General features: G+C 48.6%; 1 protein-coding gene across 1 annotated transcript in view; it reads right to left on the bottom strand.

Annotated features, from left to right (window-relative positions):
- CSMD2 (CUB and Sushi multiple domains 2) overlaps positions 1–26239 on the bottom strand; it is a 590090-nt gene that overhangs the window by 140291 nt on the left and 423560 nt on the right. The window contains exons 26-28 of the mRNA XM_064589508.1: positions 10984–11186; positions 5878–6069; positions 610–748 (exon numbers count right to left, since the gene is read on the bottom strand). Of these exons, the coding sequence (XP_064445578.1) occupies positions 610–748; positions 5878–6069; positions 10984–11186 (534 nt within the window). The remainder of the gene's footprint in view (positions 1–609; positions 749–5877; positions 6070–10983; positions 11187–26239) is intronic.

The raw sequence follows: 26239 nt of genomic DNA, 5'->3' as shown, positions 1-26239 counted from the left end.
ACCAGGAGGTCGCTGGTGTCTTTTATCAGAGGACCTGCTGGCGGAACCACGGAGGCAGAACCCAGCTATCAGTGGTCTGAGAGCGAACAGGGGGCGAGGAAGTAGACACAAACAGAGATGATTCTTTTGAAGAGTTTGCCTCTAAAGGGATAAAGGAGGCAATGCAGGAGCTGGATGGGGGAGGACCTGAGAAAAACCTGAGCCTGTTCGCACACTAGGGAGCATGAGGGAAGGAGCCCGGTGACAGCAGAGGGGGGAAACACAGGGGAGCAGTGGGAAAAGGATCCAGCAAGGCCCTGCTTTCTGAATCTCAACATCTTCAGAGATAGATAGGTAGAAAGAAAGAAAGAACGAAAGATAGAAAGAAAGAAGGGTAGAAAGAAAGAATAATAGCCACTTCATCAATTATAGGGATTAAATAAGATAACACGGGTGAGGCCGCTGAGTACAGCGCAGGGCACCAGGAGACATCCAATAGACGCTAGTTTCCCTCCTTTGGGCTCCTTCATCTGCTCCCAGCGGACCTGTGTGCACTCACCTGGAGACCCCGGTCTAAAGCCCCTAGTTGCTCTGAGCCCCTCGTCTCCCACCCGGGGGAAAGGTACATACATGTTAAATACCAGGGCGATGACGTAGTCTGGAGAGACGGTCACTTTCCAGTCACACTCCTTGCCTGGTGGGTAAGGTTCTGGGTAATTTGGCGACAGAATGACGCCTGATGGTCCCGTCAGGTCTCCCCCACAGGGCGCTGGGGAGAGAGGAAGACAAAGGTCAGCCCTGGGTGCTGGCAGGCACAGTGGAGGAGGTACTGGGTCTGGCAGACCTGAGTGAAAACCTGACTCTAGGGGCCAAGAGGAGGGTGGAATGTAATGGATACAGGGTTTTACCTCAAAGTGACGGGTATGTTTTAGAACAGAGGTGGTGGTTGCATAACATTGTGAATGTAACAAATGCCACTGAATCATTCATTTTAAAAAGGTGAATTTTATGTTATGTGAATTTCACCTCGATAAATTATTAGAAACAAAACCAAACTACCTGGCCCCACCACTTCCTGGCCGTGTGACCTTACGGAATTTACCTAACCTCTCTGGACTTCAGCGTCCTTTCCCTATTGCAGGAAGAGGTACTATTTCTCTCAGGGATGGTAGTAAAGATGTTGGAGAGGTCTGTTAAAGCATTTGGCGTATGGTAAATAGTCAATATTTGGAAATAGTTGACACTCCTTCATCTTTTAGACATTTGAACTACATGGTTTCCTTCCACAGCCTCACGTCCAGTTTCCAGGTGAGCTTTATGGGTGTTGATCCCGAGTTCCAGTGCGCCCACCATCAGGAGGTGTGAAGAACACAGCCACGTTTACCTGCCCAGCGCGGCTGGCCTCCTTCCTGTCAATGTTCTCGGCATCTGCCTGGAGCTGCAGATACTTTCCAAGTTTCCAGAAGACCTTGTCTAAGACAGCGTGTGCACCTCACTGGGATGGAGATATGACAGAGCTCCATTCGTCCATGGTGGTCCCCACGCCACCCCCCTGAGGACGTACCTTTTAACGGGCAGGGAGGGGGCAAGTGGCTAGTGATGCAGCAAGCGGCTTACCCGGAGCCTGCTGGGGCACTTCCCAGATCCTGAGTCAGGTTCTCCCCTAAATGGCTGGGCCACTGCCCTGTAGCTGTGGGGTCTGGTAAAGCGGGGGCTGGAAAGTGTATGGGGTCATCCACAGGAAAGATGGTAGAGACTACCAATATAGCGTGGTCTGAGAAACCCCACAGGGCGCCATTGGAGGTTGAAGTCAAGTAGGTCAGCAGGGGGCCCATAGGAGCAGGGAAAGCCGTTCAAGGAGAGGCCAGAAAATCCGAGACTGGACACGGAGATGGGAGCCAAGGGCATATCCAAGACCCAACTCGAGAGCAGCCACTCGCTTGTCACAGAGCTGAGCTTTATTGCCTCACGCTGTAGCTTTCACCCAGGGTAAGCCTCCGAGGGCTCAGTCAATGCCCACCGGGTCTTTTTAAGAAACAGCAGGCTTCGGGCTGGGCCGTAAAAGCCCCAACATGGCCGAACATAAAGCCTGAGTGATCACGAGAGTAGTGGATTTGCCCCCTGCCCCATGGAAAATATTTCCCAAGTCCCAACTGGAACACCAGGAACACTCAAGGGGGCCCTTACTGTAGGTCTGACATGACACACAGCATTCTAGATACCTCATCTCATTTACGTCTCGTAACCACTCAGTGAGCTATGGATTCTCCTTCCTGGCTTAGAACCGAGGAGCTCAGGGTTCAGGGAGTTGAAAGACCCGCCCAGAGTCACTCTGAGACTCAACCTTCATCCGTCTGGCTCGAAAGGGCAGCACTTTTGCACTCTTCCATTCGGCTCGGAATCGTGGGTCAGGGAGAAGAGGAGCAGCCCCCTCTGGGAGAGAGCTTCAGTGAGCAAGGACGGTTCCCTGCACCAGGTCTGCTTAGTGTCTGGCTCGCTTCTCCCCCGCGCCCTCTTGTTGAAGAGGGTTACACCAATGCGACGCGCTGGAGGCCTGTACGATCAGGATAAAACCTTGCACTTCGCACAACAGGCCCCACTGTCCCGTGCTTTGAGAGTGGCGCGACCCTAGCAACGGTCTGAGGCAGCCGGGGTCATGTGGGCAGTCCCAGCTCCCTGGGAACCTTCCTAAGGGGGCACAGTGCCGCCTCCATGAGGGCAAAGGCCACAGGGCGTGAGCTTCCTCTGTGGCTCAGGGGTTTCTTGCCTTAAGTTAGCCAGGGATGGGGGTGAGCCTGGCTGTTTCTGAAACTGCCCCTACCCCCAAAGTGCTTGTGGTTTGGGTTCTAGGCCTCTGTCCTGGAGCAGTTCCCTTCCAGATGGTTCCCTGGCATCGGACATTTGGGCATCTGCTTCCCACTCAGGACCCCAACAAGGGCTTCATCACCCTCTGCCATTTGTGTGTCAAGGCCTGCCAGAATCCTAGCGACTTCGCCAGCAGGAGCGCTCCTGCTGCTCGGGGCTGATGAAGGGGTACACCTTCCCTTTCTAGGCCCTGGCACTAGGCAGCAGGATAGCCGAGCTGCAGGAGATCAAATGAGGCCTTGGCAACATCCCAGCATCACCTGGTCCTTTCAGCAGGTATTCACTGCGGTCGGAAAGCCAGGTGGGAACTAGAAGCCACGTGTCGCTCCCAATCCAGGGCGCTTGCCCCACACCCAGAGTCACGCCCTGTCCCCTCCCTACTGTGAGTCAGGAACAGAGGGTGGGCTCTGGCCTGCGGGCCCAGGCTGGAGCTTACAAACCATGGAAGCCCAGGAAGGGGTGGCAGCAGGCAGCTGGTCACCCCAGATGGCCAAACAGTGGCCGGGCAGTCCCGAGGGACGAGAGGTGTGAGAAAGGCCATTGAACTCGAAGTTACATAGTCCTGGGTTCCAATTCTGACTGTGCCACTTACTAGCTATGAGTTTGGGCAAGCTCTCCCATCTCTCTGAGCCTCCACTTCCCCATCTATAAAATAAATAATAATAAAAAAAGAGTAACAACAATAATAACTTCTAACACACACCGTGTTCACCGTGAGCCAGACGTGGTCCTAGGCGCTTTACAGCATGAACTTCTTTCCTCCTCAGAACAGCCCAGTGAGCTAGGTACTCCTAATGCCCCTATTTTACAGGGGAGGAAAATGAGGCCCAGGGAGATTCAGTAATTTGCCTAAGGCCACACAGCTTGTTGTGGTGAAGCCACCAGACTCGGTCAGTAGTTGCAAACCAGAACCTGAGCTCTAAACTTACCATCTGATGATTACATTTGCGAGAATGCAGCTAAAATGTCTAGCCCAGTGCCTATCATGGGGATGACGCTCAATAAATACTTGTTTTCTCCCTTTGCTTCCTCCCTATAATGAAGGGATATCAAGGCCAGCCAGACCAGTCATGGCAGACTGCCAAGGGAGATGGAAATTAGGGGCTTGTCACTGGGATTTCCAGACTGTTTGAGAGAAGAGACAAAGACATTCATTTTGTTGCCTGAGGAACGTTTCCCCAAGCTGAGTACAGAAGAATGGGTAATGAAAGCTGAATTAACCTCTTTGCCCTGCTTGCTGCACATTTATTGCTCTCAACAGCTTAACACTGTGTGCGCCCCGCTCCCCTCCACCTGGGCCAGTCTTGTCTCAGGACCTGCTTTTCTGTAGAAGGCTAAGGAATCACAGCCCTAGAGAATGTTAACTTTGGAAGGGGCCTCAGAGGTCATCTGATTCCCTCCTGGGCCTCACCAGAATAATTCCATTGCCCAGGTGGGATTTGGGTTCAGGCAAGGGAGGTGAGTCCAAAAACTCGAGAGAAGAAAACAAAGAAGGGAAAGAAGGGAGGGAGGGAGGGAGCGAGGAAGGAAGAAAGGAAAGAAGGAAAGAGAAAAGGAAGGAGGGAAATTAGTATTTCTTGAGATTTGGGTTAGTTGTGTCCTCACGCCATGATGCTGTGAGTATATTTACTCTCACTTAATAGAATAGGAAACTGAGGTTCAGAGAGAGGGAGTGGTTCCCCTGAGGCCACTGAACTAGTTAATGGCAGAGCCAGGATCTGAGCCCAGATCTGTCTACTTCAGGACCCCACACTCTTTCCTCCATGTAGCTGAGATCGGAGCTGTTTCTGGAAGCCAGGTCTCAACGTCCTGTCAGCTGTATATTCACCATGCTCCTACCACATAACCCCGTTGACTCCTAATCACCTTTGAGAGACAGGATTCAGTGTCTCACCTTCAGCAGCAGGCCTGAGAGCTTGGCTGGCAAAGGCCAGTCCTCGGATGCCTGGACAGAGCCTTCCACTGAGCCTTTGTGGAAAGCCATGCAGGGCATCGCCAGGGTGAAGGCTGCTGGGCTGTGTCTTGGGAAGTCCCTGGAACCCATCCCCAGCACAGGAGCCAGTGTGGGAAGTAGGAAATTGAAAGGCTCTGCTTTCAGACTGATGTGGGTATGAATCTTGGCACGGCTATATCCTAGCTTTGTGATTTGGGCAAGATATCCAAATGTGTCTGAGTTTTGGTTTCCTGAACTGTAAAATGAGGGAATGGTGCTCGTTTCAGAGAGCTGTAGGTAAAGTTAAATGAGGCTGGGTAAGAAAATGTCCAGTGTGGGGCCAGCACAGAGTAAGGGGACCCAGTGACTACTGCTTCTCTTCTAACACCCGTTGTTGACACAGGAGATAAATGCATTCAGTATTTGGCCTGAGAAAAAGGGTCATAGGGCAATGAGCACCTGGAATGTTTCTATTTCTCTCTCCCTTCAAGTTCCCTCCTCCTCCCAGGCTCAAGGAGCTGGGGAGCAGGATTATTCACCCCCTAACCCTTACAAGCTACCTGACCTTGGGCAAGTCACAGAGCTTCCATTTCTGCATGGGTCAAATGGGGAGATTTTAAGAGTAAGGACAGATCTAGAGATCTAACACCCAGGTAACCAATAGTTTCCTTGAGAAGAGAAAGGGGAAGGTTCTTCCCTTTATACCCAGGCCTGTGGATGCCCTTCTCGTGCTTTAGGTATTAGAAGGGGCATTTTGGAATCTGCTGACCTTCCTACCCGAGCTGACCCATTGCCTCATTCCAACCTATATAGCCTGAGCCACGGAGAAAAGAGGCAGACGTGCCTGGTTAGACATTTTGGGGACCACTTTGGAGAGTGAAGAATTTGTCATGTGTAAAGAGTGTGAGTGTATGAATGTGAGGGAGTGTGTGTGTGCGCATATGCACGCAAAGCAGTGTAAACTTTGGGTTTTCTGCAACTTTCAGCTGCTCCGAGGCTCCTGGCCAGCCTCCAGATGCAGCTACCACTTAGGCCACGGGGTCTGGAACACACAAGTGGGGGGCCCAGAGGGCAGGATTCACCCTGCGGCTGCTTTGTACCGATGCACGTTGGCGGGCTGGGCTGCCAGAAGAATCTGTTCTCGATCTTCACACAGCTGATCTCCGCACTCCCCTGCAGCACATAGCCAGGCTCACACTGGAACACCGTGGAATCTCCGGCTTCCCAACTGTCGCCACTCCGGCTCCCGTTCTGTGGGACCCCAGGGTCGTTGCAGGATGTGGCTGTGGATACTGGGACAAGGAAACAGAAGAGCAAGTGCCAGACAATGAGGCTCCCAGCCCATCAGCCTCACTGTCATCACCGTGCCTGCTGCCAGTGTCACGGCCATGATCTCTGTCACCTCCCACTGGCGGCATTGGCAACAGGGCCACCGTTTCTGTTCTCACCCCCGTTCCTGTCACTGCCTCCACCACCACTGGGGACCACCATCAGAGCCCTACCAGAACCTTCACCATCGCTGGCATCCACCTGTCACGAGATACCATGAGTTAGGTGTGACTGCAGAGCTGTGATTGTAGAAGAAGTGAGTTGGGTTCGCTTTAACGATACCCGCCTTGCTGCATAGAGAAGCAGAGACAAGCAGGGTCTGCCAGCGGGCTGGCAGAGGGAGAACTGCAGTCAGGTGGAGACCACGCCCTCTCTTGCACGGCAAACGCCCAGCGACCCATCAGACTGAAACCGGAGGAAAGTCTGATGTTTGTAGCAGGTGACAAAGTAGAGTTCAAAATAAACATTCATAGCCGAGATGTATGTAAACATTCAAAAACCTCAGGAATGTGAGAGATGTTCACAGTCTGATACTTAACCTAGTGTAAGATGGACTGTGTGTGCTTTAAAAGTGAATGTCAAATGAATGATGGAGGGAAGGAGTAAATGAATAAAAGAATGAATGAGTGAATGAATGAGCAGATGCATTGTGAGTGAAGGAAATGACAGAAAAGAAAGTCCAGAGAAAGAATCGGGGCAGCGGCAACCTGTCATCCTCCGGACTGTGGTCAGCGGGCCCCGGGGACAGGAGGCACCGGAGGCCACAGGATCTGTAACATTCATTTGCTTGGAGGGTCAGATTCCCCCCGCCCCCAAATTTTGGGAAAAATAGCATGCACAAAACCAAATGAATTTATTGTGGAGTAGAATGTAAAATTCACCTGAGTTCTTCAGCAAAAACATGAAGCCTAAAAGAGACTGTAGCCTCCTACAGCCTCCAGATTGGCAGGGGGAGATACATTTACTCTCTTCTGCTCTGAGGCGGACTTCAGTGGAAAAGCTCGAGAAGCCCCAGCCCAGGGCAACTATACACACTAATATCACCAACTATAAGATCTAAGATTGTGTGAACAAGTCTGGAGTTACAGCATCTGATACCGCATACCCAATAGCAATACACGCGATAAACTAGGGCCCACAGTCAGACCTGGCTCTATGCCTGTTCTTGTACATAAAGTTTTACCAGAATACAGGCATGCTCATCTGTTTACATATGCTCTACTATACTCCAGCCACAACTGTAAATTCTTCCAGCACAGCAAGCTCAGGTCCCTCCCTGCTTCCCCCCCACCCTCAGGGCATTTGCACCTGCTGGTCCTTCCGCCTGGAACAATGGTGCCACAGACCTTCCTAAGCCAGCTCCATATTGTCATTCAGTTTTCAGCTCCTGAATCACCTCCTCAGACGGGCCTATTTGACCACCTTCTTCTGGGCTCATCCCTTGACCCCCTTCCACCGATTTGGTCACATTATCCTGTTTTGTTATTTTCATTGCACGATCTGTAATACTCTTGCTAATTCGTTTGCCTCTTTATCGTATGCTATCACTTGTGCATCTCCGTGGGAACCAAGACCTCGGCTGTTTTGCTTCCAACTGCATCCCCAGGGCCTAGAACATTACCCAGCACACAGCCATGCTCAGTAAATATTTGTTGAATGAATAAATAAATGAACAAATCATCACCATCTGACACTTACTGAATTTATTTATAAAGTCAAATAAGAATCAATCTTCTTCCTTCCCAATTAAAAACAGACTTAGCTTTCATCTCTAGCTTTATAGCGACTGTACACATGTAAATGATTCCCTGAAAGAAAAATAGCTCCCTGTTCTGACCATACTCAGAAAAATTATTTATATAGGAGGAGACAGAGTGCAATGATGAAGAGCCTAGGTCTGGGAATCAGACATGGGGGTTTTGATCCGGTCTCTGCTGCTTATTAACTAGATGACCTTGTATGAGAAACCTCCCTGGGCCTCAGAGGCCCTGTCTGCAGCATGGATTAATAATGGCCACCATACTCTAAGGCTTCCTTGAAAATTAATAGCAGAGTGCTTAGCATGGTGCCGGCTCAACGGGTAGCAGCAACTATGCTTCCCTCTCCTTCAGTGTCCCCCTCACTCTCTTTGTTCCCACCTTCCCTCTTTAATGCTCCTGGATTTGAGCTGCTTGGCAAAGCCTCAGGGACACGCTGGATCCACGTGTTTCAGACAGGATGTTAGATGTTACACAGTCATGTTTACTTAATAAAGCCAAGCCTGCACTAATCGTCTCTGGCATTTCTGCACAATCCCCTGTCAAACACACACTATAAAGTTAACATGGGGTGAGCCATTTGCCCTTCCGTAGAGGAGTCCTGGTATTTGCTAACTGATGACAGCCACAGGGCAAGGTGACCTTTCCTGAACCTCTGTTACACCTGGACCCTGGGCCAGGTCATCGTGGCCTTTCTGGAGCCCAGGCTAGGTAGCTTAGCCCACTCCTCTCTCCATGGACCTAAGTGATGCTCAGGGCGGCTTGCCTCAGGACACCCATACATTAGAGAAAACCATGTGTTCATGTGTGCATGTGTTCATGTGCCTGCTTATCCAGTAAGCAGTGAGTGAGCACCTGCTGCATGCATATGCCATGGTGGGGGCGGTTCTGATCGGCAGGACATGGTCCCGACTCTCTAAGAGCTGTCTGTGGAATGGCAAGGGTGTGGCCACCTCCAACACAAGGCAGAGTGTCTGGGACTGACAACGTGCCGAAGAAACTGAAGTAAAGTGCTCGGGGTGCCACGGGCCACAGCAGTTTATTCTGAATGGGGAGATGAGGAGGAAGTGACATCTGACAGGAACCTTGAAGGATGAATAGTACTTCTACAGGCTGGGCAATGCGTGAGGAAGCAGCCTGAGCTGCTGAGCAAAGGCAAGGTTTGCGACAGTGCCCAGGGACGCTGTCCCACATGGACATGCTGACGGTGCATGGGACGTCAGATAATGCAAATCCACGGGGGAATTTGTCAGAGCAATTAAGAGGGTTTTTTTTTTTTTTTTTTAAGCCATAACCATTAGCTTGGGCACAGTCTGAGAAAATACATGTCTGGTTTAATTATTCATAACACTCCTTTCCCCAGAGAGTGGACTGAGCTGTCTCTTTAGCATTCTACTCTCCTCACTGCTGGGGGATTCTTTACGGCTTATCCCAGCAATCTCTAAAGTCTGTCCCATAAAATGCTAGTCTCTTGAGATGGTCTAGGAAAAAGTCATCCATGGTCAAATATGTTTGGGAACTGTGACCTACTAGATAGACACCTTCTGAATTCACCTGCTAAATTAGCATACCAAAAGTTCTCAGAGGTCCCAAATTACAGATAGCCTCTTTAGGTTTGCCTTGACCTAAGCACCTTCTCAACATTATTTGATCATGCAAAGTTCTTTCTTCAGCAACATCAGTTAACAGTTCGTGGAACTCCAGGGAACAGATGTGGGGAAATGCTTATCGAAAATGACTCCCTCGTTGCCCCGTGGTGGGACCTAATCTTGGATGAGGTCAGCGTTACCCTGGGTCCCCAGAGACTCTCCCTGGGTGAATGGGTGCCAGGATTCCAAGTAAGAAGACTCCCAGTGAACCCTGCAAGGAGCTCTTCCTCGCCAGGCTAGAAGCTTGCATGAGTGTTAATCAGGCAAGTTAATGGGTATAAAGGAACATAATCCTGGAGGCCCTCATCTGCCCTACAGACTATTGAATGGTTGTCTCCACGGAGAAAACAGATGCGCACAAGGGCTACAAGCAGGGTCTGTAACACCATTCCAGCCCACCTGGTACCAGAAATATACCCAACCACCCTTAGTTAATACACCAACGAGGGGAGACTGCGGAGGCAAAGCCATGGCATGGGTGCCACATGGGCTCGCTCCGCAGTCACCATGGCAACGCCCCCCTCCCCACACACAGTGGAGTAAGGACATGGTAATGAAGACAGCTGCTGTATAATAAACATAAGCATAAACCAAGGCACAGTCACTTATGCAGGGAGATGAGTGATGGAAGAGGCACTTCAGAGGAGATGAGACGGTGCATCACAGGGGGAGGCAGGATCAACACATGAATTATCTAATACTGGGACTTGGATGTGTGAGCACTGCCCATTTTTGGTAGCTCTTTGTCATGCTCCTCCATAACTGGTTACTATAGTACATAATTAATCGAATTCAGATCATTCATGTTTGGCTCTCGGTCCTTCCTGAGACCCACACTAGATTAAGAACCAGAGTGCGCGGCACGTAGAGCCGCTCGTCCATAACCAAGCCCCATCCCACTGTCACCGGGGGCCTGCGTGCCTCCTTCCGTGCTCCCCGAATTTCAGCCCGCACGTTCTGGATCCTCTCATCCTGCCTCTGCACTTGTGCACACGTTCTTTGCACCTATGGTGCCCTTTTCTCTCTTTTTCATCTAACAGGGATCCACAGATGCCCCCCAAATCCTACTCCGTGGCACCTCCCACTCCACAGCATCATCAACTACCCCCTGCTTGAAACATGGTCTTTCCTTCTGTAACTTCTACTACTCATTCCGCGGGTCTGAGCTTGGGCATTGTGTTTTCTGGAATATCTTTCTTCTCTGATGCTCCAAGGTGAACATTATAGCTTATATTTCTCTCCCCAGATACTCATCAATCTGCACATTAGTGTCTCTTAAGCTGCTTGTCTTCCCCTGCAGAGTAAGCTCAGCACATATATTTGAACAAGTGCTAACCAGGTACCAGGCACACAGCTGCTGCTCAGTGACTCTCTCTACAAGAGGAGAGGCCTGGAGGAAAGGAGGGACTGGAGGGAGCGGGGCTATGCCGCAGGACAGATGGACAGGGGTGGGCAGGAAGTGAGCACAGACCTGAGAAGTGAATGGCAAAGCCCTGCTTGCTGGTGAAGAAGTCGGTGCTGAACTGCAGAACGACCGAGTTGAAGGTGCTGTGCAGGTCCTTGGGCAGGGCCGCTCCGCTGAGCTCCTTCAGCAGGACCCCACTCTCCACAGGCCCGTCCCAGATGCGCAGCACGTCGTGGACCTCCTCCGTGTCAAACACCAGGAAGTGGAGCCTGAACAGAGAGAAAAGGAAGGCGGTCACTGTGGGCTCAGCACCTTCCTCCCAGGGGCTTCCGGTCAGAGAAGGTGGGAAACCCAAGAAAGACTTGCCAGAAGGAAGGGACAGCAGTGTCCAGCAGCACCCTCATGGCTTCCAGCCAGCCTGCTCCTCCCACTGGGGGTCCCCAGCAGCAGGGACGGGGGTGAGGGGGGGCAGGTTTTGTGCACCTTGTTGATTATCATGAGTTTCATGTTACCACTGTCAAAGCCCCTGCCCCCCCACCCCCGGTCTCTTCACTGTACACAATGGTCCCCAGACTTCTTCCTGAGTCCACATCCATATCATTCTAGATTGTGAGGGGGACGCTGAGAAGGCATACACTCAGTCAAAATCCCAGAAAGCCATTTAGTGTCTATCGACAAACTGATTCTGAAGTTCATATGGAGAGGAGAAAGCCCCAGAATCACTACACGATATCGAAGAAGGACGAGACTGGAGACTGACACTACCTAACGTCAAGACTTAAGACAAAGCTGCAGTAATCAAGGCAGTGTGGTATCAGCAAAAGAACAGGCAAAGAAATCAATGGAACAGAATAGAGAACTCAGAAACAGACCCACAGAAATACAGTCAATTGATCTTTGACCAGGGAGCGAAGACGGTCTTTTCAACAAAGGGTGCTGTAGCCACTGGATACCCATATGCAAAAAATGAATCTAGCTGTAGACTTGAGGCCCTTCATAAAAGTTAACTCAAACTGGATCACAGACTTAAATGAAAACATAAAACTATAAACTCCTAGAAGACAACGTGGGAGAAACCCTACACGACCTTGGGTGTGGAGAAGACTTTCAGATATGACGCCAAAGGCATGATCTGTGAAAAAAACAACTGATCAGCTGGGCTTCACTGAGATTACAAATTTCGGTTCTGCAAAAGGCAATGTCAAGAAAATGAGCAGACAAGCCGTGGACTGGGAGGAAATATTTTCAAAAGACACAATTTGATAAAGGACTGTTAGCCCAAATATATAAAGAATTCTTAAAACTCAACAAGAAGAAAACAAGTAAGTCTGATTAAAAAATGGGCCAAAGACCTTACCAGACACTTCACCAAAGATAGACAAATGGGGAATAAGCACATGAAAAGATGCTCCACGTCCTGTCATCAGGGAAATGCAAATGGAAACAGCAATGAGATACCACTACATGCCCATGAGAATGGCCTAAATCCAGAACACTGACTCTACCCAGCGTGGATGGGGGAGGGAAACAGGAACTCTCACACACTGCTGGTGGGAATGCAGTATGGTGCGGCCACTTTGGAAGACAGTTTCGCCATTTCTGACAAAAGTAAACATACTCTCCTTACCATACCATCTGGCCCTCATGTTCCTTGGTATTTACCCAAAGGAGTCGAAAACTTAGGTCCACACAAAGACCTGCCCACAGATATTTATAGCAGTTGTATTCATAATTGCCAAAACTTGGAAGCAACCAAGATGTCCTTCAGTAGGTGAATGGATAAACTGTGGTACATCCAGACAATATTATTGAATTATTCAGTGCTAAAAGGAAATGAGCTAAAAAGGCATGAAAAGACATGGAGGAAATGTGAAAGCATACTACTAAGTGACAGAAGACATTCTGAAAAGGCCACATACTGTAGGATTCCACCTGTATGACATTTTGGAAAAAGCAAAACTATGGAAATGGTATAAAAAAAAAATAAAACCCTGCTTGCCAGGAGCTGGATGGGTGGGAGGGATGAATAGTGGAGCACAAAGGGTCTTTAGGGTGGAAACACTCTTAGGATACTGTAACGGTAGATGCATGTTATCATACATTTGTCCAAATCTATAGAATGTATGACATCAGAGTGAACCCTAATGGAAATTATGGACTTTGAGCAATAACGATGTGCCAGTGTAGGCTTATCACTTGTAACAAATGTCCCACCCTGGTTGGGAATGTTGATAATGTGGAGGCTGTGCCTATGGTGGGGCAGGAGGCAAATGGGAAAGTTTGGCACCTTTGTCTCAATTTTACTCTGAACCTAAATCTGCTCTAAGAAACTTGGCCTTAGAAGAAGGGGCGTGAGGGTAAAGGTAAGGGGTGTGTTGTGGGGTTTGAGAGGCTGATCCAGTTGTGGTGGGGGGGAGGAGTGAGCCTACATCTTGGTTTCCAGGAGCAGAACTTGGGATACTGGCTACACACAGGCTTGGCTTAGATAGTCCCTGGGGATCTGAAGAGGCCAGGCAGGGTTTCCATGTGATGGGGGGTGCCTGCAGGCCACAGACAGAGCTCTCAGGGCAAGGTAGCTGAGGAGGAACCCTGAATTCTCCCAGGACAAAGAGGTTCTGGCTGCCAAAGCTATTGACTACCAGCCTCTCTCTTAATCAAATTTTTATTTTGGAACAATTTTAGACTTGTACAAAAGTTGCAAAGTTAAAATGGAGAATGCCCATAGACCCCTCACCATTTCTCCCGCTGCTTATGTCTTATGTTTCCCAGGTGCAATTTGTCAGAACCGAGGAACCGACATCGGTGCATTACTGTGAACTCAGCTCCACGCTTCATTTGGATCTCACCAGTTTATCCACTGATGCCCTTTTTCTGTTCCAGAAGCCAATCCATTTACCACTATCTCCTTTTAAAAATATCTTTAGAGGGGCGCCTGAGTGGCTCAGTCGGTTGAGCATCTGACTCTTGGTTTTAGCTGAGGTCTTGATCTCTGGGTCCTGGGGTTGAGCCCCCCAGTGGCTGGCTTGGTGTGCTCAGCGGGGAGTCTGCTTCTCCTCTCCCTCTCCTTCTGCCCCTCCCCCCTCAAATAAATAAAATCCCTAAAAAATATCTTTTTAAATTATAAAAATAAGACATGCTTAGGGCAGAAAAAGACAAACAATATATAGCTGTACTGAATTTTTTAAAAAGTCCCTTTCTTACACAAACCAATCTGTTCTCTAAAGCTTTTTACTTGGTATTAGTCTTGGTGCATATCCTTCCAGACTTTCTTTCAGTGTGCATGCATTCCCCACCTCCTCTCCAAATGGGACCATATTTTACATAATTTTAAGTCACTTTTTTCACTTAAGATTGTTATGGACGTAACACATATACTTCATTTTTTTCCCTACAAAAATGGACATTGTTATATTTCACTATCTCGCATAAGACTGCAAAGAACATTCCTATCTTTACATTGCTTTGCAATTTCTGTTAATATTTCAGTGGACTGTTGGAAGAATTTTTGGGGGGGATGGGTAGACACTTAAAAACCTTTTATAAATGCTGCTAAATTATTCTCTTAAGTGATTGCATCAATTTACATTCCCACTAAACAGTATCAATGTCACTCTTCTCTCTAAACTTCACCTCATCAACATCAGATATTACAATGTTGTAAATATATTCTATATTAAAATACTTGCCCATCTGCTAAACCAAAATGGAATCTCACTGGTGTTTTTAGATAATTTAGTTATGTTGTATATCTTTGCACATATTTATTGCCCACTTATATATCTTCATAACCTTTATCCGTCTTAACTGAGTTGTCTTTTAAAATTCAATTTACAATTAGTTATAATTTTTATTTATTATTTTTTATATATTTTGATTTCTCTCTTATATATTGCTAATATTTTCTCCTAGCATCTGCTGTCTTTTTGCCCTTTAAATTTTGTTTATGGTGTCTATTTTGATGTTGGACTTATTTATTTTTTTAAAAGATTTATTTATTTATTTGAGAGAGAGAGAGAGAGTGCGTGAGCATGTAAGTGGGGGAAAGGGGCAGAGGGAGAGGGAGAGGAATCCTCAAGCATATTCCTTGCTGAGCACAGAGCCTGACATGGGTGGGGCTCGATCCCAGGACCCTGAGATCATGACCTGAGCCGAAATCAAGAGTCGGACACTTAACCGACTGAGCCACTCAGGTGTGCCTGGACTTACTCATTTTATGTAACAAATATGCTAATCTTTTCCCTTAAGGATACTGGTGTCGGAGCTCAGTCGGTTAAGCGTCTGCCTTCAGCTCAGGTCAGGATACCAGGGTCCTGGGATCGAGCCCCATATCGGGCTCTCTGCTCAGCGGGGAGCCTGTTTCTTCCTCTGCCTGCCGCTCCCCCTGCTCGTGCTCTCTCTCTCTCAAATAAATAAAATCTTTTTTTTTTTTAAAGAGATAACTTAGAAAAAAAGATACTGGGTGTCATGTTATGCTTGGGCAAACCCTTTTCTTCCCACAATGATTAAAAAACCAAACTTGAATATTTCCCCAGAATTTGTTAGTTCTATTTTTTGAGGTATAGGTTCATTATGTTTCCAAATGGACACCCACCACCTGTCTAAAGTAGCCTCATCCCTGTTTTGACTATCAAAATACTGTTTATTTCCTCCTGAGCATTTACTGAAGTCCATACTTAGTTTATTCGTTTACTGCCTGTGCCCCCAACTAGAAGATAATTTTCATGAGTGGGGGCCCCAGTGCCTATGATGTGCTTGACACTTTGGATGGTGCTCACGAATGTCTAGGGAATGAAGACATTTGTCACTGAATAATCCAGGCTCCCGTCATGGGTTCGAAATGTCATTTTCGTCATGACTCTGATTCCAGACGCCCTCCTTAGCTCCAGGGCTCCCTCCTCGGTCTCTATGGATGCCACTGGTGGTACCACAAACACACCCATGCAACTTACTTCTGTTTTCATATTTCATATTTTCATATTCTTCTAGGGCAAATCCCCCTTCATATTGTTTCCCCCAAATTTCTTAGCTCTTTTCCCAAATTTATCCTTTGAGAGAACTTTATAGTTATCAAGTTCCAAAAAAATCCCATTGATATTTTGATTGGAATTGCACACATGCATCGATTCATTTGGGCAAACTGATACCTGTACATTATTTTCCCCAGCCAGGAACACTATAGATATCTTACCCTATTTAGGGCTTCGTTCAGGTACCTTGGTAAAGTGTCATGGTTTTCTTCTTTGTTGTGTTTTTCTTTTTGCATACCTCTTATTAAATTCTTTTTTATTCCATTGTGAATGAGATTTAATTTTTAGCTACATATTTATCGTTGGATGTATGTGCATGTTTCTTTTCAGTTACCAATTAGTTTTACTAGGATTCAAGTGAATCTTCTGGATTTCCCGAGCAAACCCTTTTATAGATAGAGGTGCAGGTCCTCCACACCAGAAGTTGTGTGGGTTCTAGTTTGCCTGGCAGGCATCCCCTTGGAGGGCTTCTGACAGGGTAAAGACAGATGGGCTTCCATTCCATGAATTCAGCAGGAAACAGACTGGCAGCCTGGGGCCCCACACTTGATTGGAAAGAGGAAGTAGGAGCTCCCCAGGAAGCAGAGCAAACATGCATACCCACCGCTGTGCCAACCTGCCCCCTTCCTTCTCTGCTTTCTCCATGTTACTCAATGGACTGTGAAATTGGCACCAACCACAAGAGTAGACCAAGAGGTAAGCTGTGTGGTGTGGCTGGACACGTTCTCAGAAAATACAGGTTCTCAGGTGCCGGACTTGTCAGGGAAGGAGGGAGGAGATGAGACTTGAAGTTTGTACGGCATGAAAGGGAGTGTGTTTTCTTTGCATTAATAATGTGAGACAAGGGGCGCCTAGGTGGCTCAGTCGGTTAAGCATCTGCCTTCGGCTCGGGTCGTGATCCCAGGGTTCTGGAATCGAACCCTGCATTGGGCTCCCTGCTTCTCCCCTGCTCATGCAGGTGAAGGGGCTAGGAAGAAAGGTGATTCCCACAATGGAGTTCAAGTGGCGTCAGGAGGTTATAGGCAATAGAGCTGGGCTGAGAGAGGGAAGATAATGAGGCCCCAGAATTAGCTAGAGGAGTCTGGGTTTCGTCCCCTTTTAGTTAAGAGACCCACTGAGGTCCCAGAGGGTGAATAACTGAAGGAGTGGGTGCATGAATCCATGAATGAATGAATGAATGAAATTCCAGGAGGAGCAGTCTGTTAGGAAGCTGTGAAGAGTGAATATGGAGATGGAACAGAGATGATAAGAAACATGTTTTATATAACAACCACCATGTACAAAGCACTTTCTCGTGGTCCCACTTAGCCCCCGTGAGCATCTTTATTTTGTAGGTGACATCCTTCCCATCTTTAAAAAAGAAATCCTCCGGAGGCTCAGAGAGGTTGAATAACTTGCCTAAGGTCAAGGGCTGGTTTGAGAGTGAGCCAGAATTACATTATATAATTATAGTCTGAGTCCAACTTTGGTGCTCTCGCTCTTTCCCCTGAGAATGCTGCCTGCGCCTTGGGAAGGAAGAGGCTGTGGCCAGGAGCCAGGTGTGTGCCCGAGAGGCCCTATCAGTAATCAATAGTTTACATGTGAATCATAACAAGGTGGAAGGGCTGATCTTTGAGACCATGAGTTAAAAATGCCAGCTTGTTGCACTCAGCTCAGCTGATCTGATAATCAGACAAAAGTCAAAGACTTGGCGTTGAGGAGGTCTAGAGAACGGCAGGGGGAAGCTGGGAGGAGGGAGCCCGAGGTCCTCTGCAGGCAGAAACAATGCAGCTCGGCAGCTGGAAGGACAGAGCCTGAAGTGCCAGACCCCTTACTGCATTCGTTTCAACACCTCCCTGTGCTGGGTGCGGGGAGATAATGGGGACGAGGACAGACAGGGTGTCATTTTCCAGTTGTTTCTGGACATGGGCAACACTCCCTCATGCACAAACTCCTGGAAAGATGATCATTTGCGGTGGCACTTGCGCTGAAGGCAGCAGCGTGCTGAGACGGAGGACCTGCTTTCCAGAGAGTGGCCGGGGAGGCCCTTTGGAAGGAGGGGACATGGAAGCAAGGGGCGAGACTCGCAGGTGCCAGCCCTGGGAAGAGCAGGGCGGAGCAAGAGGTGGGAGGAAGCTTCCTGTGGTAAAGAGCAGCATGTGCAAAGGCCCCAAAGGCAGCCAGCCTGGAGCGTGTGAGCAACAGAAAGGCCTCCGAGGCTGTCGCTTCGGAGGCCAGGTTGGGTGGGGCCCTGAGGGGCGGGGGTGGGGTGGGGGTGGGAATTTGGGTTTCATTGAGGGATTTCTCCGCTGAGGCCTGGCAGGATCCGATTTCCATTTTACGGGCAGCTGCCCAGATGGGAATAGGGGCAGACGCTCGAGGGGGTGCAGGGCAGGTAGCTGGGGGGCTGCTGCAGGGGTGTGGTGACCCCTTGTATTAGAAATCCTTGATGAGAGCCAGGGAAGACTTCCCTTGCCAAACCAACCATGCTGATTAAGAAAGACTCTTATTGAAGACTTGTTTTCATCTTCTAGAAATCAAAGTCTGTAAAATGCTAATCAGAGGTTCTGATTGATAGGGCTAATTCCAGGCCCAGGCAGACAGTAGGCTTGCCTGAGCAGCGCCTCTGCAGGTGAGCATCAGTCTTCTTTGGCTTTTGAAAAGCTGGGAACAGTTTTGAGGATCCTGCTCCCACCCCCTCCCCCAATGCCCCCAGGTGGAGAAGCACTGAAGGGAGGGGAAGAGGCGAAAGGTACTCCTTCACAAAGAAGCCTTGCTCCCATGGGTTCTCCCTGCTTCTTTGGGCCACAGAGACACGACACAGGCCAGGGAAGAGGGCTGAAGCATGTTGTGCGTCACCCTCTGTCTCTGCCCTGGAGACTGCTGATGGGATTGAAAAAAACACAATAATGTGTGCCGGATCCTTATAAAAACCCTGCGATTTGCAGGCTACTTTTGCCACCTTGCTGATGGGGGGGACTGAAGTCCCTGGGGTTTAACACAGACCACTGGTGGGGGTGGTGGTGGTGGTGGGGCGGGGGGAGTGCGTACCAAACAGCTAGTAAGGGTCAGGGCCAGCATTCAATGCATGTCCCTCTAGTACCAAAGGCCTTCCTTTCACATTGTTTTCTGCCTGAGCGAAGCAAGGAAAACTCCAAGGAGGAGGTGTCTTTGCAGCAGTTTTGAAGACAGAAAGAAAAGCAGGAGGAGATGGAGAGAGAGGAAGATCACAAGAGAGGGAACAGCATATACAGAGTCTTATAAAACGTGTGACTGGCCTTCCTGGATCCAGAATCCCTCCCACCCTTTCGATCCACCTTCTCTGTGTGGGCCAGGGTGGTCTTTCTGAACCACACTCTTCTTTCCTTTGCCAAGGCCTTCAGAAGCCCCAGCTGCCATCCTCCAATCCTCTCTGCTCCACCCGTTTCCTTCTTGTCTTCTTGCTTCAGGGACTTCTCTCTGCCCAGAACATTCCTACCCACCCCTCAAACCCCCGTACCCGCCACATGCAGCGGGCTGAATTGTCTCCCCCACAAAGATATGCTCAAGTTCAACCCCTTCAATGTCACCTTAACTGGAATTGTCAATGTGACCTTAATTGGAAATCAATGTATCGCTGCAGATGTAATCAAGTTCAGACGAGGTCATATTGGATTAGGGTGGGCCCTAAACCCAACGGCTGGTGTCTTCCTAAGAGAAAGGAAAGGGAGATTGGGATACAGAGAAGCAGAGGGGTCAGTGGGGAGAAGACCACGTGAACACGGAGGTAGAGACTGGAGGGATGTATCTATGAGCCAAAGGTGGCCGGCAACTACCAGAAGCCAGAAGGACATAAACAGATTGTTTCCTAGAGTCTTCAGAGGGAGCACCGACACCTTGATTTTGGACTGTGAGAAAGTACATTTCTGTTCTCGTTTCAAGCCATTCTGTTTGTTACAACAGCCCCATAGACTCCTACACCACCTGACTAGTGTGTACCAGCTGATACCCCACACCCAGAGGGGACCTTCCCCCGGGTGTCTCCATGTGCCCCCCACCCCCGACCCCATGGTCCCAGTCTGGAGAGATGCTCCCTCCATGTGCTCCTGCTGCATCAGAGCCATCCAGTGACATACCCGTCTTACTGAGTTCCTTAACTGCTGTGTTTGTGACTCATTCATCTCTGTATCTTTGGTACCCAGCACCAGGCCTGGCCCACGCTCAGCTCTTGGTTTGGTTGAACTGATGAATGAATGAACTGCTCACCATCTTGCAGGAACACCCATAGTTCAGCCAAACTCACCCACTCACCTTGTCAAGTGTGTGCCACATGGTGAGAGGCAACTGAAATACTCTGTACTAAGGAAGATATGCCCTATTTTGCTGGAGGTTCTGACATCTCTCTTTAATGCCCACATCCAGCTTCTAGGATCTTACCACTGAATCTTTGGTGCTCTATCACTACCAAAGGAATAGGAGCTAGCCACACCGACCCTGGGCCAGAGCTAGCTGCCTAGTCCAAACCCAGGAGACATGGGGAGGATGCAATCATGGTCTCACACTGGCTAAGCCCAGCCTGGTAGGTTCTCTGAGTCTATATACAGATACTGAGAGTCACATATTCAATCAAGAGATAACAGGTACTAGATGCAGATGGCATCAATGGGAACATGGCATGTCTCTGCCCCTAAGTGTGGTGTGATGAGTACTGTGGTCAAGGTAAGCACACAGCAGACCCCTACGTGGGTGGAGGGGCTGAGGCAAGGCCCCCTGAAGGAGGTGACAACTGAGTTGAGTCTTGTCAGATGCACAGGGTGTGTCCAGATGAAGGCAGGGGGGGACGAGGAGTGTGAGAAGAAAAGGGAATGCCACGGAAGGAAGAGAGGCTGCCCAAAGACATGGGTGGGCTAGAGAGACTGGCCCCCCAGGAAAGTATCAGTTCTTCAGGAGGACACAAGCAAGGGGTGCAGGTGGTGGGTTTGGACAAGCACGTCCAATGAGTATGCAGCGTGAGATGCACACAGGGTAGGGAGTTTCTGGAGGATGCTGGCTTTAGGGATGAGCGGGGGAAGAGAAGCCCATGGAGACTAAGACTAAGAGGTAGAAGGAAAACAGGAAAAGGTGCAGCCCTAGAAGCCAAGAGAGGAGAGAGTCTCAGAGGGATGGCAATCGTGCCCAAGCTGCTGCAGAGAAGGCAAGACAGGTGTGGCCTTGTGATCCTAGCCACTGCGGTTTCCATGATGATGGGGCAGGGCTGGGGGCAGGGGCGGGAGGACCAGTTCCCACCAAAGGAGGGGCTGGAGTTGGTCTCAGTGTCCTAAGTCTGGTGTCTGGTTTGCCTAGGGTGTAACATGGGCGCTTGTGGTGACCAACAAATATGGCGCTCAGCTCCTCACCCCCACTGGTCTCTGGTTCTCTCTCTGAGTCCCCTGGGGACTGTCCTGAAACTCTGCTCTCTCCAGGGCTGGGTCTTCATTGCTTAGCTGGCTGCCACCTGCTTCAACCCCAGGGCACCCTGGATTGTGGGGCTGGCCCTGTTCCAGGATCTCCAGACACCTTTTTCTTGTGGTGTTTCTGCAGAGTCCCACCTTCTTCCACAATCTCCCAGTAGCAGGTGCCCCAGGGAGGGCACTCCCACCTGGCCCTTGCTCCCTTACCTCTTCCTACCAGCCTGACACCAAGAATCCGCCAGACTTTGCTGGCAAGGGAGTAAGGCTCATGACACTCAGCTTCAATGACACGAAGAGATTTTCCACCAGAGTCTCCATCTAAAAAGCTAGGGGAAATTGGGTTCTCACTGCAGGCGCCAGTACCTCTCAAGAGCTGTCCCCAGGCAAAACCTGCTTCTGGAATCGGGTCCTCAGTTCCCTCAGTCCCAAGGAAATTTGGACACTTTGGGTGCTTTTTGGATTCTGCCCAGCCCACCGCTTACAGATGGCTCATCTGGATCCATCGCACATCAGACAGATAACACAAAAACAAGAAAAAAAATACATAGCATCTTGACATGTTGATTTCACTTGCATTCTGACCAGGCCCCAGAATGTGAAAGGGCCTTGGGTCCTCCTGAGCAACTGTTGCCACCCCATGAACACAACGGATGGTGCACAGACACAAGTCCTAAGGGCGAATCTTTACATCAGGGGAAAATGGTCCACGAACGAACAGCTGCTGCAGGAGGGAGAGGGTCAGAAATCCCTCCTGCCCCCAAATGAGAATGCAGCCTAAATTATCTTCAGTGACACTGGAAACGGCAGTAAGAAAATAATACTTGTTTTATAAAATGCCCACTTCTGAGCCATGGAGCTGCAAACCAACAATTAAACCATGATCATAATAGCAGACAATAACAATTAAAGTGTCCTGCCATCCAAAGTGCAAAAAAACGGAGAAGACAGACCAAAGCCCAAAGCAAGCACTGGTGTCTAAAGCAAAATGAGAGGCTCTTCTTTCCTGGGGCCAGTTGGTATTTGATAGAAAAAAGATTCATTTGTTACTTCCATGAGGGAGAGAATAAAGCTGAGCTTTGGGTCACTGAAGTGACCGCGGTGATGGAGTTCTGGGAGGCTGGGGCAGCGCACAAATGCAGGACTTAGGCTATTGCCGTGTGTTTCAGCCTTCCTTGCCGGGTGACCTTGGACCGGCTTCCTTCTCGTCATGGGCACCTTGTAAATGAAGGCTGTGAGACTGCCTGTCATTAGCCAGAACCTGCCCTGGAGGTATCAGGGATTCTGTGAGGGGCAGATATGTCTTTATTCTTCTTGGAAGAAATGTCCATAACATGAATGGTTCATGCCTCCTGAAGGGGTTGTATAACCCAGAGGGAAAACTAGTGGCTATGGAGCCAAAGACACAGATTCAAATCTAGTTCTGGGATAGCTCATCATGTAGCCTTGTGAAGCCTCAGTTTACTTCTCTGTCGAATGGCAGTAACCGCCTCTGTCTAGCAGTGTTGCTGAGAGGATTATTGTAAATGAAATCACATATAAAGCACCTGGCACTGAGCCTGTTACATAGTACAAAAATCAATAAATGGTGAAATCACCTAAAAGAAATTCTATTTTTGTTCTCTTTATTTTTATTGAAGTGTGACTAATACACAGTGTTATATTCGTTTCAGGTGTATGACTTTTTTTTTCTTTTACTTGACTAAGAGAGATGTGTTAAAGTCCTTCTACAACTGTCAATTTCTTATATTTATGACAGATTTCACTCTACATTTTCTTGGTAGGTTATTTGTTGTATAAAGATCCATGACTGTTAGCATTATTATGGCATGAGCACTTGTCCCATGAAATAATTCCCTCTGTCCCTGGTGGCTTTTGGCACTCCTTAGCTTGCTCCCGCATCACTCCAATCTCTGTATCTTCACTTCTATGTGTATAAAATCTCCCTCTGCTTCCCTCTTATAAGGATTCATGTGGCTGCATTTAGGGCCCACCTAGAGAATCCAGGATAATCTCCTCATCTTAAGAGCCCTGATTTAATCACAGCTGCAAAGATCCTTTTTCCAAATAAGCTAATGTTTACAGGCTCCTGTCATTAAAACCTAATGTCTTTGGGGGCCATCATTCAGCCTACTACAATGTCTTTGCGAGTTTTTCAAGAAGCCCCAGTGGCAATTTTCTGTGGCTTTTGTGCATATTAGATCCTGGTTGAATCAATGATTCTTGGGTCTCACAACACCGCTGGTCTCAGCCTTTGATGTGAAGGAGGGGAGATTTTAGGAGGATTGGATTTGGTGTGGGGGTGGTTTCTCGTAAATGACTGTTTTATTTGAGGAGGACTGGTTGTGTGCTTACCTGTGTGAGTGTGTTTTGCCAAAAGCTTTCAGGGATCTTTTATTATCCTTGGAACTGATCCATTTTTCATCAAATTGTATCTAATTCATTTTGGCTGGAACTTAGTGAGTCCATTCAATTCACCAAAGACACTTTAGCCCTGGTCCCTCTCTCTGCCCCTTCTCAGAGGAGGCTGCTCACAGTTTTGATTTTATTATTATAATCTTCTCCATCTGTGCTGGCCGGTTGGTCCTCTGTCTTCCACACTGGGTAACTTCTCTTTCATTATTTCCACACCCTCGTACTTTTTTTTTTTTGCAGTCTCAGACAGACCCTCCAGCTTGTCTCTTTCTTCAGTGCTTTTATTTCTTAGAAGGCAAGTGCTGCTCTTGTAGATTTTGGCCACTGTGTCGTTAGCTTCTTTTCATTCTTTACTCGCCACTATCATGGTCACTCTATCTCACGGATCTCCCCTCCCCCATTCCATCATCCATCCTTCTGCTACCGATCATCCCTATTTCTTATATTTAAATGAGAATAGTATCCATCAATCCATTTACATTTTCTTTTGTTTGTTATAATACAATCTTTTCAGGAAATATCTTCCTATTTTTTTAGGGAAATGATTCCCTTTTTTAAAGAATGGTATGTGTCACATGGCATCACACAGGTTTCTTTTATTTCCTTTCTGCTTGTTTACTTAATCTTTTGAGAGGGCAAGCTCTCACCTGGTCCAGCGTGGCCAGAAACGCAGGTCTGCATGTCTATGGCTGAATGAATGGAATCCCCCTCTAAGAAATACTGGAATCCATTTTTGGGATGGTAAACTGGCAGTCAAGTTCATGTCTGCTGGCCAATTCGACTATCCAGTGTAGCTCAGCTGGGTTATATTCTTGGATGATTTGAAGTACTTTGTGTTCTTTTTCTAGAAGTGATCCATGAAAACTAAATTGCCAAGACCACCACCACTCTTACACTGACACCTATGGGGTGATCCACATCCTCTCCTTCAAAAAACTTCTGAGCTCCTTTTGACAATTTCCTGATTTGTTGAAACCTTAAGTCTGACAAAGGGCCATCCTGCTGTGTATGTGCTTATCTGATCAGTTCCTGCAGATGGTCAGCTCTCACAGTGCAAGTACATGGACCTTCTCTGTTTAAGGTTTAACTCACTGCCACTGCTCAAAAACAAACCTTCTGGAAGCTGGTAAACCTGCGGCTTCGATTCCTGGAAAGAGCTACAAACAGAAGCTTCACTTCTGGTGCCTTCTGCCTCCTCTGGGCCAGCTGCCCACTTGCTGTCGAAGGGAAGTGACACTGACTGCAGTGGGGGCTGGTGGCCCTGTGATTGATGGGAAACTGCAGGCAGGGACTCTGGGTCTTGGGCGCAGCCAGATGTTTTGTCTGGTCCAGGCTCCTTCCAGGAAGACAAGCTCCACTGGGCAGGGGTTCTGGTTCATCAAAACTGCAGGCCTCCATCTCTCAGTAATCCTACTGCTTTGTGACCAATAGCCAAGAAGGGAGCTTCCAGGTCACCCTTTGCATTAATTGTTAAAAAGCATCCCTACTTTGTTTGTTGTTAAAAATCAACAAACTAGGTCCGTGAGCCAAATATGAGCAGTAGGAGCAGAAATCAAAGCTTCTGGAATGAGTTTTCCAGCCTCCATGGGCCCCAGATCTCTCAAGGAAAGGCACACCTGGAAGAAACGGGTCTTTTCCCTTCCCCCCCATGCCCCAGTCACACGCAGCTCTCCAGCCTAGCCAGATCTGTACTCAGAAACAAGCCTCAGTTCTTCCGAATATAACCAGGAACCCTCAGTTATCCTAGACTCCTTCCCTGGTTTCCCAGCCAATTTCTCCTCCTAGTTGCCACCAATGATCTTGTTTTAGAAATGGAGATATCATGGAGTCACACCAGAATGGGTTCTTCCAGAAGTAGCTGCATACATTCCCCCCTTCCTCCCTTCCACATGCTTGCAAGGCCCTGACCTCCGCCCTGCGTGGTGAACTACTATTGTGCTTTCAAATGCAGCTAGCATAGCCCCTCTTCTCCGGGACACCCTGCTACCCCCCTGCCGCCGCCACCTGGAATTAGGAACCATCCTTGCAAATGCTCTTCGGTTGTGTTTCGCACATAACTTCCACTATCACATTTATCACGTCACATTAGAATCTGTAGCAGACCCTGTAGGATGGTCTGTCTGCACTCCAGTTCCAAAAATGCTCATCTATCTCTACTACTGAAACTGTAAAAGCAAAACAGAATTGATTTCCCACTTTCCCAGCCAGGCGTACATGGCAAGTTCTGACTAATGGAATGTAGGAAGATGTCTGTAAGGATGGTGATTCTCCCCGAATAAATACACAAACCCTCGCTAGGAGAAAGCTATGCGCCCTGGTCTTTCCCCTCTTCTTTGAGGCCGCAGTGCAGCAGGGTAAGCGGGAGGACAGGGCCCGAGGATAGCAGCATGAGAAGAGAGGCGCTGCTGGCTTCCTGAGTGGCTGCCCTGGGTCTGGATGGGACCTTCGCATTCTTGTTCCAAGAGAAAAGTGAAC

This window comes from Mirounga angustirostris, unplaced genomic scaffold (genome assembly GCF_029215605.1).
Source record: "Mirounga angustirostris isolate CCGP_5_RB_7025 unplaced genomic scaffold, mMirAng1.0.hap1 SCAF_4, whole genome shotgun sequence".
NCBI classification, from domain to species: domain Eukaryota; kingdom Metazoa; phylum Chordata; class Mammalia; order Carnivora; family Phocidae; genus Mirounga; species Mirounga angustirostris.
Note: the sequence above shows the minus strand (reverse complement) of the source record. Positions and strands in the feature narration are given on the sequence as shown.